This window comes from Paroedura picta, chromosome 8 (assembly GCF_049243985.1).
Source record: "Paroedura picta isolate Pp20150507F chromosome 8, Ppicta_v3.0, whole genome shotgun sequence".
Lineage (NCBI taxonomy): Eukaryota > Metazoa > Chordata > Lepidosauria > Squamata > Gekkonidae > Paroedura > Paroedura picta.
In genome coordinates, this window is record NC_135376.1 from 6,032,467 (window position 1) to 6,048,824 (window position 16,358).

At 45.5% G+C, this 16,358-nt stretch overlaps 1 protein-coding gene and 1 long non-coding RNA gene across 2 annotated transcripts in view; one reads left to right on the top strand and one right to left on the bottom strand.

The window, feature by feature from the left end:
* LOC143842898 (uncharacterized) overlaps positions 1-15,361 on the bottom strand; it is a 66,099-nt gene extending 50,738 nt beyond the window's left edge. Inside the window, exons 1-2 of the long non-coding RNA XR_013233389.1 lie at positions 15,048-15,361; positions 13,675-13,790 (exon numbers count right to left, since the gene is read on the bottom strand). This is a non-coding gene — a long non-coding RNA (uncharacterized LOC143842898). The remainder of the gene's footprint in view (positions 1-13,674; positions 13,791-15,047) is intronic.
* On the top strand, positions 3,598-13,970 carry LOC143842896 (cytochrome P450 2C3-like). The gene is made up of 9 exons (XM_077348201.1): positions 3,598-3,796; positions 4,946-5,108; positions 6,058-6,207; positions 7,420-7,580; positions 9,078-9,254; positions 9,460-9,601; positions 11,548-11,735; positions 13,443-13,584; positions 13,705-13,970. Exons 1-9 carry the CDS (start codon positions 3,629-3,631, stop codon positions 13,893-13,895), a joined length of 1,482 nt encoding a protein of 493 aa, XP_077204316.1. The 5' UTR covers positions 3,598-3,628; the 3' UTR covers positions 13,896-13,970.
* Positions 15,362-16,358: the final 997 nt, after the last annotated feature.

The window sequence follows — 16,358 nt, forward strand, 5'->3', positions numbered from 1 at the left end:
GGCTGGGCTGGGCTGGGCTGGGCTGGGCTGGGCTGGGCTGGGCTGGGGAGAAGAACCATCAACTGTCATTCCAACTGTCATCCAGTTTGAAAATTCCACCCTCTCGGCCTCTCCCACATGCAAATTAGCCTCCTGGCTTCTAAACAGAACCAGGTCAGCATTAGAGTCAAAATAATTCCACCCCCTCTTCTCTTCAGTCCGTATAACAGTGGTTCTCAACCTTCCTAATGCCGCAACCCTTTAATACAGTTCCTCTTGTACAGGAACTGTACAATACAGTTTCTCTACAAGAGGAATTAAAATTAGGCAAGTGTTCTTTCACAGATATTAAACCAAAACTGACCAATGGCATGAGGATCCATTGTTCATGATTGGATATAAATTGTGTTTTTTTTCTGGGGTTTCTCAGTTCAGTTCTGCCTCTTGTCCCACCACGCTGATCTCACTCTTTTCTGCTGCTCCAGACAGACGAACGCTCTATCTTGATCTACCCCACAAGGCTGTTGTGTGGATGCACTGGAAGAGGAGCAATGTCAGATACTTTGAGACCCCCTTGGAGAGAAGGGCTGCTCACACTGCCATGACCCCTGTGAAAGGGTTGTTAAACCCCCAAAAGTGTCCCAACCCCCAGGTTGAGAACCACTGCCATATAAGATATTTGGCAGTCTCTGTTGAACCTTGGGAGGTTTGTCAACTCCTGCTTGGGCAATACTTGGGGATGGAGCCTGTGGAGGGTGGGGACCTCAGCAGGGGAGAATGCCATAGAGTCTACCCCACCCCCAAACAGCCATTTTCTTCAGGGGGCTTGATCCTGGTCATCAGGAGGTCAGTTGTCATTGCCAGAGATCTCCAGGTGCCATTTGGAGGTTGGCAACCCTACTCAGTGGACACATCCCTACTGAATACGGAACACGCAATCTGAGGGGTTGTGGCAGTTTTGAGTTTAGCTAGGCCCTATAACCTAGCTAGAAGGGGTGAGATATTGTAGGGTTCCCAACTTCCAGATGGGGCCTGGAGAAGTCCTGGAAATATAACAGTTCCCTGCAGACCAGTTCCCTGCAGAAAATGGCCATTATGGAGGGTAATTGCCATAGCATTATGCCCTCGTGCGCTCTCTCTCCTCCCCAGATGTCATCTTCTCCAGGCTACACACCCAAAGTCTCCAGGAATTATCCAACCCAGACCTGGTCTTACATTCTGGGATCTTATCTTACCAGAGGAGCTCAATTCACCTTATGAGCCTAAGTGAAGGACCAGATGGCTATGACATCCCTGAAGCCCCCATCTTGTTTCAATATTTTTTCATCCACAGTTCTGAGCTTGACAGTGGAAGTGAGGAGGCCTACCTCATCGAGCCATTGCAGAGCTTACAGAATTTGTGAAGCAGGGGCTAGGTCCAATGATATTGGGTAAAGTCACCCGGGTGGAAAAGATACTGGCCAAGCAAGTCATATCCCTTGAGTTTAGGGTGTGGGTCCTGAGAAGCAAGCTTGAAGATTTTGATAAGGATACTGGAGAACTATGTGGTGGCAAAAGCAGCAACAAGCCATCTTGAGGGACCAAAGACAGAGGCCATCCCTGGACCAGGGCAGCCCTGCAGCCCCAAAACAAAAGACCATTGGGCTTGGGTAAAGGCTTGTAGCCACCAGCTGAGCCAACCTCTCAAGGGAGACCTTTTCATAGCTTCACGAGGCTCCGGGACTTTGGGACCCAGATGGGCCTGTAATGGCTGCACAATAGGACCCATATTATACTCATGAGCAAATGGAACATTTCCAGTGTGACTGCCCAACCATGGACTGTGACACCAGGTTCTCCCCATCAGCTCTGGGAGTACCTGGTGCCCGGCCTTCACTGTACCTCTTGTTCTCTAAGGATGCACGGTCCCAGTGCTGTTTGGTGTACTGGTTAGGAGTGCGGACTTCTAATCTGGCATGCCAGGTTCGATTCTGCACTCCCCCACATGCAGCCATCTGGGTGATCCTGGGCTCGCCAAGGCACTGATAAAGCTGTTCTGACCAAGCAGTAATATCGGGGCTCACTAGGGGAAGATCAGGACCCTGAACAAGGTGGGAAGATTAAATAAGGATATTTGCTTTAGGATGCTTTGGGCTGATCCTGCGTTGAGCAGGGGGTTGGACTAGATGACCTGTATGGCCCCTTCCAATTTTATGATTCTATGATTCTATATTACTGCCATCTTAGTGATACTGTTTTATTGGGTAAATTGGGATTTTATTATTTTTAGAATTTTATGCTGTGAACCGCCGCGATAGCTGTCGGGGAGCGGCGGCACACTAATTAATTAATTAATTAATGTGTGCATTTGTATCTGAGGAAACATTGTATCTGAGGAAAAGTGTGTGCACACAAAAGCTTATACCTTGAATTTGGTTGGTTTTAGGGGTTTTAAAGGTGCCACTGGACTTAAATTTGTCATAGTCATAGTCATCCACAATTCCTGTGACTAGAACAAGGTCAAGGCATTTAAAAGGTAAAGCCAAACATATAACACAAATAAGCAAAGCAATACATAGTTGAACTCGTAAGAATAAATGTTTTCAATCAGCTACATTCATTCATTCAAAATGGACTTTAATACTTTTGGTACTTAATTTTCACTGTTTTCCAGAGCAACAGTAAGATCAATCAGGTCAATCTTAGACAAAACCTATTTGATTTGGATGGAGCGCAACAGGATGCACAAATGTAAGGTGTGTTGGAAGGGCTGTAATAATTTTTAAAAGATTGAATATTATACCTAACGGACTGAGAATCAAAAATCCACATTGAGCACTGCAGGAGAACCAACAAAGGAATCATTCTTGTTAGTAAACACAGCTAGCTCTTCTAACAAAACAACCAAGGCAGTTTCCTCTGCTCCTTCAGGATTACAGACTGGCATTAATCATGTGAATCATGACATGTGCTAACATACTATTCCTATAGTCTGTGGGCATACTGTCAAAAGGCTTACTGCATACATGACTTTAATAAGATGATGAGATGATCTCTTTAATGAGATGATAGACTCAGAACCATAGAGTTGGAAGGGGCTGTACGGGCCACCTATTCCAATCCCTGTAGTATCATGAACAGTAGGTCACATCAGCTTGCCTCAACTGCAAGGCAGAGCTCTTCCACCAGGCCTACGGCCTAGGCCAGTTAAAATATCAACATCCCATTGGCCTGCCTCCTGTATCCCACCCGGGTCTCAACACCCAAGGGCAGCATTTTTTCGAATTGGTTTCATAATTGTTAAAACGGTGGTTTTAATTCTGTCGTTGGACATATGTCGTTCATTGCCCTGAGTCTGCTCGAGCGGAGAGGCTGGTTTATAAACCCGAATCAATACATTAAATAAAAAGAGCACTTTTCATTTAGCTCTCTCTAGCCAGGCCCTCTTGCAGCCAGCCTCTCCACCAGCTTGCTCTGCTGCAGACTCCCATACAGGAGCCCTGCAGGGCTAGAACTCTACGGCCTGCAAAGCAGTCACTTGCCCCCTAGAGGCTGCTTATATGCATTGCAACAGTCCCAAAGAGAAAATCCTTTTTAAGAGGGGAAAAACCGGTCAACAGACCAAGAGGGTTTAACTCGGAAGGCCATACCAAGGCCAAGGAGCAGAATTATGTGGACCCAGGCAATACTGCTGGTTGTGCTGGTGTGTCTCCTGGGCCTCCACTTCCTGAACCCGTTCCAAGCACGGAAGAAGTATCCTCCCGGGCCTCCTGTGCATCTGGTTGCTGTCAAGTTTATACAGGCGAGATTCCGAATTCATCCTGACATGTTTGCTGAGGTACGGGGTGGTGGGGTGGTGGTTTCTGAATAATCTTCTGAAAAACGAGAATGAGCCAAAATGCATCTCAAGAGTCGGTCCTAACGTTTTGGTACTATGCCTGACCTACACAGGTCGGGAATAGTATGTCAATGATTACAGTCATGAATGTGGGACAGTACCCTGATGCAGCTCACCAATCTCCATAGAAGGTTGATTTGGAGGGACGGGGGACCTTCGGGAACCACAGGATGGGAGGGACTCCGAGATAAAACCATGAGCAGCGATATCAGAGCTCTCTCAGCCTCACCTCCCTCACAGGGTGTCTGTTGTGGGGAGAGCAAAGGGAAGGCGGAAGGAAGCCACTTTGAGACTCCTTTGGGTAGAGAAAAGCAGCATCTAAGAACCAACTCCCCCCTTCAAGGATCGCTGCCTTGTTGTGGCAAGGGGACTTGCGTAGTTCAGTGAAGCTATGAGCTATGCCGTGCAGGGCCACCCAAGACGGACAGGTCATAGCTGAGAGCTCTGACAAAAGGTGATCCACTGGAGAAGGAAATGGCAAACCACTCCAGTATCTTCGCCATGAAAACTCTATGGACAGTTCCAAAAGGCAAAACGTTATGACGCCGGAAGATGAGCCCCTCAGGTCGGAAGGTGTCCAATATGGACTCCGGGGAATGGGAGAGGACAGGAAGGCCTGGAGGATCATTGTCCATGGGGTCGCGATGGGTCGGACACGACTTCGCACATAACAACAACAACAAAGAACCAACTCTTATTCTTGTTCCCCCTCAGTTGCCCCCTTCATATATATATATATGAAGGGAGTTGAGGAAATTCAGGAAATTGATCTGAATTTCCTCAATTCCCTTCATATATATATGGGTACCTGGCTTGCTGGGGGGTAAACGGTACTGACTGGGGAAGGCACTGGCAAACCACCCTATATTGAGTCTGTATTGAGTCATTAAAAATATTTAAAAAGATTAACAAAGTTCAAATCCTATGGCACCTTTAAAACCAACAAGTTTTATTCAAAGTATAAAGTTTCCTGTGAAAGTACACTTCTTCATATATATTGAAATGGAAGTTGCCAGTCCATAAAGAAAGATAGACGGTAAGCCGAATTTGGGAAAAAACTAAAATTCATCTGTTTCTACCAAACTGCAGACAGCAAAGGAATATGGAAACATTTATACTGTATGGGTAGGGTCTACACCTGTGGTAATACTGTCTGGATTTCACGCTATGAAAGAAGGCCTTATAAAGCATTCAGAGGTGTTCTCTGGGAGACCGGTCACCCCGTTCTATCAAGCTATAGTCAACGAAAAAGGTAAGTTTCCATTAAAAGCTGTTGGGTATTTTGTGTTTAAAAGTTGCAGAGTTACTAATGATGAGACCAGGCAAGGAAGTGTTAAAGTATAATAAATTAATTTAGTAGAACTGCCAGGGTAGGGGAACCAGGATAAAAAACAAGAAAGTACATATCTTCCTATAGCTCATACAGGAGCTCTTCAATTTAGAGGTTACATGCTGCAACTCAAAATGGATCTATCACACAGAAGTTTAGAAACACAAAGGAGGAAGTGGAATTCCCTTCTCTTTCTGTTACAGAGGCCATGGGAGAAGAAAAAAAGGAGAAGCAAGAATAGTAGAGGAGTCATGGAAAAAGGACACTGGCTATGACAATAGAGAGCTATCTAGCTGGCTGTTTCATACCAGTGTTTGTTTTCAGTATTTACACAATAAAGGAGTACAGATCACAAGTACATCATCCATATCTAAATGTAATAAATAAAATTAAAATAAAATAAATGTACACATGAGTCATGTTGTAGGGCCAAACGACTGGCTCTCATCTGAAAGTTGAGAGGGATCCCAAATACCAGTTCTCGACTGAGAGTCAGCGTGCCACCCTCCATTACCGCTTGCTTGACTCCAAGGATCAAATAAGAAGGGTTTCACTTCCCTGGAAGAGTCTCGAGAGCTGGTGTCCTAACCCTGTTCCAAAAGCGTTCTAAAGCTGAAGTTTCACAATACCACTTCTCAACTTTTTTAATGAGCTAACATATAGCCTTCTGAGATTTACACCATACATTTTTCCGATGCTGAGGCTCTGGATTCTGAAATATATGTCAAAACCCAGTATAACAGACACTGACTGATTCTTCATCAGAATCACAACCCATGTATAACAGGTAGCTCTTGAATGCTTAGAAACGATTTAAGTAATAGTTAAACATAAATTGTTATAATGTTTTGTTGATTTTTAATGGCCTCAGGTATTGTATTCTCAAATGGTCACACATGGAAGCAGCAGAGGAAGTTTGGGATAGCTACCATGCAGAAGCTGGGAATGGGAAAGGAGAGTGTACAGAGCCAAATAGAAGATGAGGCCCGTCAACTTATGGAGACTTTTGCACGTACAAAGGGTATGTTTTACTGGGATTAGGGTGCTATGTCCTGCTCTGCAGAAATCTTTGAAGATTGTCTTCTGATTCATTACTTCTTGGATGTGTGAATGACTTTAGTGCTGCCTTTTTAGGGTGCTTCAGAAATGTTCAGAGTAGCCATGTCCTTTCCAATCCCATACTCTGTGTCAAACATTAGACCAAACCCAGGTGCCTTCAGGAAGTCCACCAGCCATGACAGAACACCAGCTGCCTTGCCACGGTTGTTCCTAAATTAGCATAGCATCTGAGAAGCAAATTACATTAGTATCCCCAAACCTGAGTGATTCCTGCTGGGAAAATACCAGATTTTGACATTGTGGGTCCAGGAGTTAGTAAGGATATGTCTTACGGAGAATGACAAATTACACAACATCAGTTTTGTAGCTTCCATCACAAACAGCAGGGTGTCAGGATCAGTGCCTGCTCTCTGTCATGAATTGTCCATGAACAGGGGTTACCCCATCTTGTCTGTATTTCACTATTCTTTTTCCTGGCTTTCCATGTAACCCAAGCCTATTCTCTGTTCCCATGTTATCATGCTTTGTAGTGCCCGCTCTGAATTGTTTGTGCTTTGATCCCTGCCCGCTCGCTCTGCTTTTTGTAACAGCAACAATGTATCTTGTCAGTAGGCGCCGGCCAGTCCAAGGACGTGCTAATTGTAGCACCTCTGGCAGGATGCCTGGGATGGCACCTGGGGAAGAGGGCACCCCTCCCCTTGGGAACATTCAAGTTTTGGGCGGGAGAATTGTATTGAAAAGGGCTTGCAATTCTATTGTGGGGTAGATTTGACTTCTTGAGTTACAGTGACTAGAGTAAACTTCCATTAAAATTTTCTCATTATAGAAGTTTTGTTGTGAGTTCTTTTAGCGCTTGACACAGGGGGGATGTATTCTGAAGATAATCCTTCATTTTTGGCACCCCACCACCACCCTAACTGCCACCTTCTCCCTCTTATGAACTTTGGGGCAGGCAGCTTCCCTACTGCACTTTCTTCACATCCATGTCACCACTACCACACCTCCATTTGCTACCACAACCCCCCCAAAAACACTCCTTCATCCCCATGCCCTTGCATGCAGGACAACCCTCTCCTTCTTCTTCCCACCACTAAGCTCTAGTACCTGTTGTATTCCTGGATACAACGGGCTTTACCCCTAGTCATTAATATTTTGCATATACCTTGGTTTGCAGGGCAGCCTACTGATCCTTCTTTACCGATTTTTAATTCACTTTGCAATGTGATATGTGCTCTGGTTTTTGGACACCGGTATTCTGTTGATGATGAAGAATTCCTCAAGCTATTGGATGCCATGGAATATAATATGAAATTTGGAGGCACCTTTTTTCATCTTGTGAGTAGTATTTTCCTTTCCTGTTGACTTGGGGAGAGATTAGGGCCTCTCACTGCATGGATGATAAAATAGTTCTGTGAGAAGCTGAAGGCTTGATCCATCACCTCTGCTCAGGGAAAGTCCGTTACTGGAAATTAATTATTCAAATTAAATGCAGCAGAGTTTCTTAGCTCCACTGTTTTCACAAATAAACATGTTTGCAGTCATCTCTAAGTCTTGGAGGCACACAATAATACTTTGATCTTCCAGAAGGGTTAACCACCCTGAGACACCAAGTGAGGGGCAGTAGAGAAGCCGAAAAAACAAATAAATAAACATGGGCTCCCATACAGTATTTGCTTTGATGAGAAATGGTGTGAAATCAATCAGTCACCAAAGTGACGCATGATGCACCGGTTCATCCCAATTTCTTGATATTCCACCTCCAACGCTTTCAGCATTCTGCAGGGCCTGCAAAACGGAGCTCTTCCGCCAGGTCTTTGGTTGAGGCTGGGTGTGGCAAGGAAGATCTGTGGCACCTCCCTGGTGTACTTAGCAGTCAGTTGTCATTGTGACCCTCCTTATTTCCCCCTAGAGTGTTTTTATGGGGTGGGGGGAAGTTGGGGAAGTTTTACTGCCATGTTGTTCTGTTTTTATTGTAATTTTTGCTGTCCGTTTTAATGGGGTTTTATTGGCGTTTTACTGGACATCTGTAATCCATCACGCGTGGTGGGCAATAAATTTAATAATAATAAATTAATTCATTAATTAATAATCTCTTCCCTCCGGCACCTATCTGTTGTCTTTTCAAAGTCTGCTAAGAGCGTTCATTCTGGCAAGGCTAAATGCTCACTCCTTGGCAGTTATGATGGGTAGGTTCATGTGTTTATCTAATTCAGAACAAATCTGCTCCGTCACTTAGGTAAGACTGACACAATAGTCCATATCCTTCCGGAGTGCCCTTTGTACTCAGGAGGCGCTCTATTTAACCATGTTTGCAAATTCCTTCAGACATATAGAACATATAGGATTTAGTTACCTTTTTATTTTCTGACAGGAATCCAAAAAGAACTCTAGCAGCCGCAAGTAAAAATGTTCTCGTTTTGTCTGTCGGGTGATAAGAGATTAAGAGAGACTATCCATTGCTCAAGATCTTTGTATCACAGAGCTTATATCGGATCAAAAGTAAGGAAGGAAAAGATTTGTCCCTGCCTCCTTTTTCAATGAGCTAAATCACCCCATCAGTCAAGAATATCCTCATCCTCCAACTGAGACCGGAGCAATTTTAGTCCTGCTAATCATTTATTAAAACTGGCCACTTCCTGTAACTGGATTTTGGGAATGGAGAACTAACAAAAAAAGTTAAGACGCAGTTCACACATCTCTCTGTCATACATATCTTGACCCAGGAACAATAGTATTAATGTGCTTGCTCGTCAGTGTAATCCAGTTCATGGTGGTGAAGGGGCTATTCGGCCCGTTGACTGAAGGGCAGGGTTTGCTTTCATTTATTTGCAGATGTATGAAGTCCTACCTGGGCTCATGAAACATATCAGATGGCCATACAAGGCAGTCTTTAATGCTGTAGATGTTGTACTTTCGCATGCAATGAAAGAGACGGAAGCGCATAGGGCGCAACTGGCCGTGCATGATCCACGGGATTTCATCGACTACTATCTGCTTCAGATGGAGAAGGTCATTTTATTTCTTGATTTATTTCTTGATTTATATACTGCCCCTGTCTCGAGCCAGTCATCCTGGGGCAGAGTGTAATCTTAAAATATTTGATGAACAAGCAGATGGTGAGTGGGTGGGCAGGAAGGGATGTGCCAGTGTATGGGATGGTGTATTGGAAACTGAAGCAAAAAATCATTGTCATTTTGTTTCCTGTTGTCCATAGAGCAAGAATGATCCCACTTCAACATACGATGACGCCAACCTGTTTCAGTGTATTTCCGACCTTTTTACTGGTGGGACAGACACAACTAGCGCCACTCTGCAATGGGCACTGCTTCTCATGGTGACTCATCCAGATATCCAAGGTGAATCAGAATTGTGCAATCTAAACAAGGGCCACCGTATTCTTACAACTCACTAAGGAGTTCAGACTTGAGGCTGATTTATATATCAGTATGAACTGTAGGGGGTGGGGGTCTGTGAAGAATTGGCTGGAGCTTCAAGAGATCCTCCAGTGGATATTAGCCACAAGATATAGCTGGAACATGCTGTCAAGGACGGTGTCACTCTATATTCTTGGTGCAAGAGTGCGAGGGCTTCTGGAGTTCGGTTCCTGCTGGTGGACCTCCGGATGGCACCTGGCGTGTTGGACTGGATGGGCTATTGGCCTGATCCAACATGACTTCTGCTTTTATATTCGTATGATGATTGTGAATTTTCCCTGTACAGAAATAGATTTCTTCCTGCACTAGGGTTCTATAATGTCTTAATGGGCTGAAATACATTGAAACTGAAGTCATCAACCTTTACATATAGGTAAAGGGTGAGGATAGTGCCAGGAAGGGATTATTATAGTCAAAATGCATAAGTAACTGAGCAGTAAATTTAGCTAAGATTGGACTAAAGCTGGTGACTTCAGTTTCAATGTATCTGAAGAAGTGTGCATGCAAACAAAAGCTCATCTATTCCACTTAATATTTCTGGCAAGGGCTTGGAGGAGAAGCTGGTCTCAGCACATAATACCCACTAAGGGTGGCTGTCTGCCCCTGACTCCTCCTCCAAGTGGCTTGCCTGTCTGTCCAGCAGCCAGCCAGTTGCCTTCTGTGCCCCACTCTTGACCACCCCCTCAGAATCAGCCTCTCTGTCAGATGGCTATCTAGCCTCTGTTTAAAAATTTCCAAAGATGGAGAACCCACCACCTCCCAAGGAAGCCTGTTCAACTGAGAAATCGCTTGAACTGTCAGGAACTTCTTCCGATGTTTAGACAGAATTTTGAATTAATTTCATCCCATTTCTTCTGGTCTGTCCCTCTGGAGGGGCAAGAGAGAACAACTCTGCTCCATCCTCCATATGGCACCCTTTTAAATACTTGAAGATGGTTATCAGATCCTCTCTCAGTCGTCTCCTCTCCAGGCTAAACAGATCCAGCTCCCCCAACCTTTCTTCATATGTCTTTGTCTCCAAACCCCTCACCATCTTTGTTGCCCTCTTCTGGACATGCTCCAGTTTGTCTACATCCCTCTTCAACTGGGGTGCCCAAAACTGAACACAGGACTCCAGGTGAGGCCAAACTAGAGCAGAGCAAAGCGGTAACATCACCTCCTGTGATCTGGACACGATACTCCGTTTGATACAGCTCACAATCCCATTGGCCTTTTTAGCCACCGAGTCACACTGTTGACTCATGTTCATTGTATGGTCCACTAAGACTCCTAGATCCGTTTCGCACATGCTACTTCCAAGACAAGTCTCCTCCATCCTATATCTGTTTCTTTGAGGCTGCAATTCTCTTGAACAGCCAGTGGAGGAACCCAGGTGCACCACTGAGTGCTCATACTCACAGTTCTTGTACACAGAGCTCTCTTTTTTCAAAATGCGTACCTTGTTTAGAGAGTGATGTTTATGTCCTTTTAAAAATCTGTTCCTTGTGCAGTACTAAGTGGCACACTGGTAGAAAGCATTGGATTAAGACCCACTACATTGGACAATACGCTGGATTCTAGTAAATGCAGAGTTGGGAATTAACAAGAAATGAGGCATTCAAGTGAACGAGGCAGAGAGCATTCAACTCTGCTTTGAGTTTAGGCAGCTCTGGTTCCTTTTTCCCTAGATTCTGTTCTTCCTTCTACGATGGAGATAATGTGTCTCCCTTAAATTGCCAGGATCTTCTATTTGTTGCTACCAAGTTTTTTTAAGGTAACCACATGAGCTAATTTCAGATGGAATAAAGATCTCCTAACGATTGCTTAATTTTCCACAAAACAAATGAATTACCCCAAATAAATCTTACGTTTCCCATCGTTTTCCCCAGAGAAAGTCCAGAAGGAACTAGAAGATGCTTTCGGTTCCTCCCAAAACATCAGCTATCAAGATCGGAAGAAAGTGCCCTACACCTTTGCTGTGATTCATGAGATCCAGCGTTTCAAATGTATTTTATTAACTGGGAACCCTAGACTGTGTATGCAGGACGTGACCATTCTTGGTGCTTTCATTCCTAAGGTACGATAGATTGTTCAATATGCGGTTCTGTAATTCAAGAACAAACATTATCCAAGGGGCCTCTACCCTATTGGAATGGGTGAAGGCAGGCCTTCAGGTTCCCTGGGCCTGAGCAGTTTAGAGTTTCAGTGGTCAAAGCCAACACCTTGTATCGCACCTGGACACAGAATGCAAGCTAGCACAGGGCTAGCCATGGCTTCATCGACGCACTGAAGCACTTCCAGAATAACCAGTCTGTCCTCACTTCCCCAAAAGTGTAAAGGATCCTACTGTAGAGGACTACTTCTACATTCACCAAAGTAGTTTACGTCATCTATGGTAACCTATGATTGTTAGGTAGCATCCAGGGATTGGATGAACAGCTCCCAGAAGTGCCTCAGTGTGTGTGTGTTTTCCCCCCTAGAGCACTATTTTCCACCCTAGAGCACTATTTTCTCCTCCATGGTAGAGGACCCGTGATTGGCCACAGGTGGCCATGTGACAAACTTACCTTAAAGGAGAAGCCCCTAATTTCTCTCAACTTCTGTCGGTCCTGGATTTTTTCTCCCTTCTCTGCCTTTTTCGATCCTCTCCCACCCACCCCCCTCCAAGAAAAGATAAATGCTCCCTGCTTGGCTTCTCCCCCTCCCCCTTCAAGAAAAGAAAGAAAGAGGCTTGGCTCCCCCCCCCCCTTCTGAACTACCCTAACCACGTACAGAATACTATCCTGTTTCAATGGGGAGGGGGGGGGAAGAGGAAGATCCGAGTTCAAAGCGATCTGAATTCAACAGGATTGACAATGGAATAAACAAAGTAAGTGCAGACTCTGCCCAGGTCTCAGTACTGGAAACTGAAGATCTACTCCAGCCTTTCTCAACTTTTTTATCATTGAAAAACCCCTGAAACATTCTTCAGGCTTTGAGACACTCCAAAAGTGACGTGATCATGCACAATATGGTTGGGAAACACAGCTGTGGACACGCCCATCCAGGGACCCTTCCCTTCCCACCCCCTCCAGGTCCATCATTGGCCATTGGGGGGGGGGCAGATTGACTATATATCGTTACATCACCCAATAGATGTTTAACAAACCTAAAAAACACACACACAACATTATTGAACTCCCACCCATTCAGGAAACCCTTCCAAGTTTTATATAGAAACCCCAGATTGAGAAAGCCTGACCTACTCCCAAAACATTTGAACCCTGAGGTCTGTTTAATTAGTTCAGGGTAAATTACATGAGGAATTATTCTGTTCTCAACCAGTCATTTTAACCGTGGTGTCACCTGCCCTGAGCTGTGTAGAAAGGGCGGCTTATAAGAATAAAGATTTATTTATTTGGGTATTAATTTTAAAGATGTGAGTTTTGAGTTCCAGGAGGATCTTTGGAACTCCAAGAGGATCGGCACGGAATGAGGGACCAAAACGGGTGGTGCTGGAGCGGGCGCACTCTAAACTAGGGTTGCGTACTCCGGCACAGTTTGGCAGGTTCAGCGATCATCGAAGCCTGAGGTGGCCAGCGCTGCAGAGGGGAGGGGCGGTGGTGGTACGCAATCCAGTGCCCACACGCAGGTGCAGAGCTCTGTGCCGTGGACACCAACTGGCGTGCCGGCCGTCCCCTCTGCACCGTGGCTCTGGCCGCCTCAGGCTTTGATGATCACCGAAGTGGCCAAACTGCGCCAGAGCGCGCAACTCTACTCTAAACCAACTGCTTCTTCCTTGCAGGGTACCATGGTGGTTCCAGATGTCCACTCAGTTATTTATGATCCCGAGATATGGGAGACCCCTCGAATGTTCAACCCCAATCATTTTTTGGACCAAGATGGAAAATTTGTCAACAGGGAAGAATTTTTGATCTTTGGCGCAGGTAAAGGAGAAAATCCAAACTTAGTTCAGTGTTGCCATGAATGCGGGCTACCTTCATACAAGACGCCGGAGAGGTAGAGCTATGACTTACTTGCTGGCTTTGTTTTCCTTGCTCTCGCAGGAGCCCGTGCGTGTCCCGGGAAAGCGATGGCGATGATGGAGCTTTTCACCTTCTTCACCACTCTGCTGAGAGCGTTCACCTTCAAGCTGCCGGAAGGAGTGACAGAAGTCAGTTCAGAGCCCGTAAAAGGCCTGACAATATCCCCAGGACCTTACAAGCTCTGTGCTATTCCCTGTTTCAGTGACTCCTAAGCCACAACTTGCATTAGAACAGCTTATTTCTTCCTATCCATTTCTGCATCATTAATTTAAATTGCATCCAATATTCTGCTCCCATTGATTAAATTCACTGTTCCAGACTTTCTATGTCCCATTAATGCTCATCTGAGTATCATGCTGTATCTGGGGTGGCCAAACTGTGGCTCCCCAGATGTCCATGGGCCACAATTCATGGCACATGGCAGGGGCTCATGGGAATTGTTGTCCATGGATATTTGGGGTGTCACAGTTTGGCCATCCCTGGACTATATGCTATCTTATTCCACACAGCAGTTGCGGGAATGCCTTTTTTTAAAAGTGAGCTCAAATGAACTCTGAATTCCTCACAAGGAGGAAGGGCTACTACCTCTTCCCTGAGGTGTCTTCCCATGCAAAAAAATATGCTGGAGGGGATTTAACGAATTTCACAACTTCATATGGAGAGTCGGTGCATGTGGAACAGCATATATGGTGAAATAGCTCCTCCCCAAGCACGGTTTTCTCATGAGAAAATTGATGGGGGTGCAGGAGCCTGTTTTGAGCCCATTTGGCATCTCCTTGCGGGGCTGCAGGGGGGAAATGTTTTGTTTAGGTACCACAGTCCAAGAATGAATTCAGGCAGATTTTATGCTCACTTTCACCCCCAAAAGCCTGTTTTATTCCTAGTCTGCTATGCTATGAATCTGCTCAAGTGTGCTGTATAGAGTTCTGGCACTGTATTATGCTAGTAGTCTCCAGACCTGTCAGAGACAAAGGGGACCCAACTTTCTGAATAAACTCTTCAGTAACATTTGCCTTCTCGGCTTGTAGCGTGTTGAAGTGGGTGCTGGAAAAAAAATCAGTATTGTCCTGTCATGCAATGCCATCAAGTCCACACTCCAAGGCACCCGTTTTCTCCTGGGGAACTGTTCTCTGTAGTCTTAGACCTCATTAATGACATGATCCCTTGTAATCAAAGCCTCGTTATATTGATGCAAATCAACATTTCCCGGCACCCTCGGATCTTCCTGGCAAGCTCATCGATCAGAACTAAAAGCTCACCCCACTAAGACACCCAGTAAACGCCTTCTGAATAGGAAAACCATAAATCCATATAGGATTGTGAGAGGAAATTTCCCCAGTCACAGTGGCAGGCAGGGTTCCTACCGTTCACGATGGGCAAAGGGAGATCCTTAGGTGGACATACAGAAAGACGGATCCTGATTGGGTGGAAAGGTGGCATGAAAAGTGTTTTAAATAAAATAAATACAGAAGCACGCAAGAAAGTGAGCCAATGTCAGGCACTTTCCCCGTTTGGTTTTTGCTTTCCCCTCAGAGCGACTGCAGAGATGCTCCAAAGAGGCTAGTGAGCCTCCTCACGGCCTGGGAACTCTCTACGACTCCTGTCAGACAAAAGAGTTCTCTGTCTCCAGAGACACTGTGGTGAAACTCCCTCAGACTTTCAATGGAGGGGACAGGTGGGGAGAAGAACCACCAACTGTCATTCCAACTGTCCCCCAGTTTGAAAATTCCACCCTCTCGACCCCTCCCACATGCAAATTAGCCTCCTAAAACAGAACCTCTTGACACAGAATCAGGCCAGCATCAGATTCAAAACAATTTTCCCCCTTTTTTTCAGCCCATATAGGATCTGAACCATTAGCTGGCAGTCTCTGCTGAACCTTGGTAGGGTTGTCCTGCTTGGGAAATGCCTGGGATTTTTTTTTTTTTGGGGGGGGGGGACCCAGGAAGTGTATGGTTTGGAGAGGGAAGAGACCTCGGCAGGGGACAATGCCATAGTTGGACACTGCCCCCCCCCCAGCAACCATTTTCTCCAGGTATCTCCCTGCTTGGTGTAGTGGTTAGGAGTGCGGACTTCTAATCTGGTGAGCCGGGTTTGATTCCCCGCTCCCCCATATGCAGCCAGCTGGGTGACTTTGGGTTCACCACAACACTGATAAAGCTGTTCTACCGAGCAGGACTATCAGTGCTCTCTCAGCCTCACCCACCCCACAGGGTGTCTGTAGTGGGGAGAGGAAAAGGAAGGTGATTGTAAGCTGCTTTGAGACTCCTTCGGGGAGAGAAAAGCGGCATATAAGAACCAACTCTTCTTCTTCTTCTTCAGGGCTCCTCAAAGATACCATGCCTTTGGCCTATCTTTGCAATCTTGTTTCCCCATGGATGCAGAACGGGCAACATCCTGAAGGCTTTGTTCCCTGAGAACCTGGAAAGCTGGCAAAGACTCCATTCTATCAGAGAGGCCTAGCTAATCATGACCAGGGATTTCCACATCGCAAGCACAACACAATATAGATAACACGAGTTATATAATAGTTCTACCTATATAGGGAGACCACCTGCCCTCCACCTGCTCTACCTGTTGCAAGCTGGGTGGCAGGGAGAAAATGCCAGGTAAAATCCATATAGAATCGTAGAATAGTAGATTTAGAAGGGACCTCCTGGGTCATCTAGTCCTAC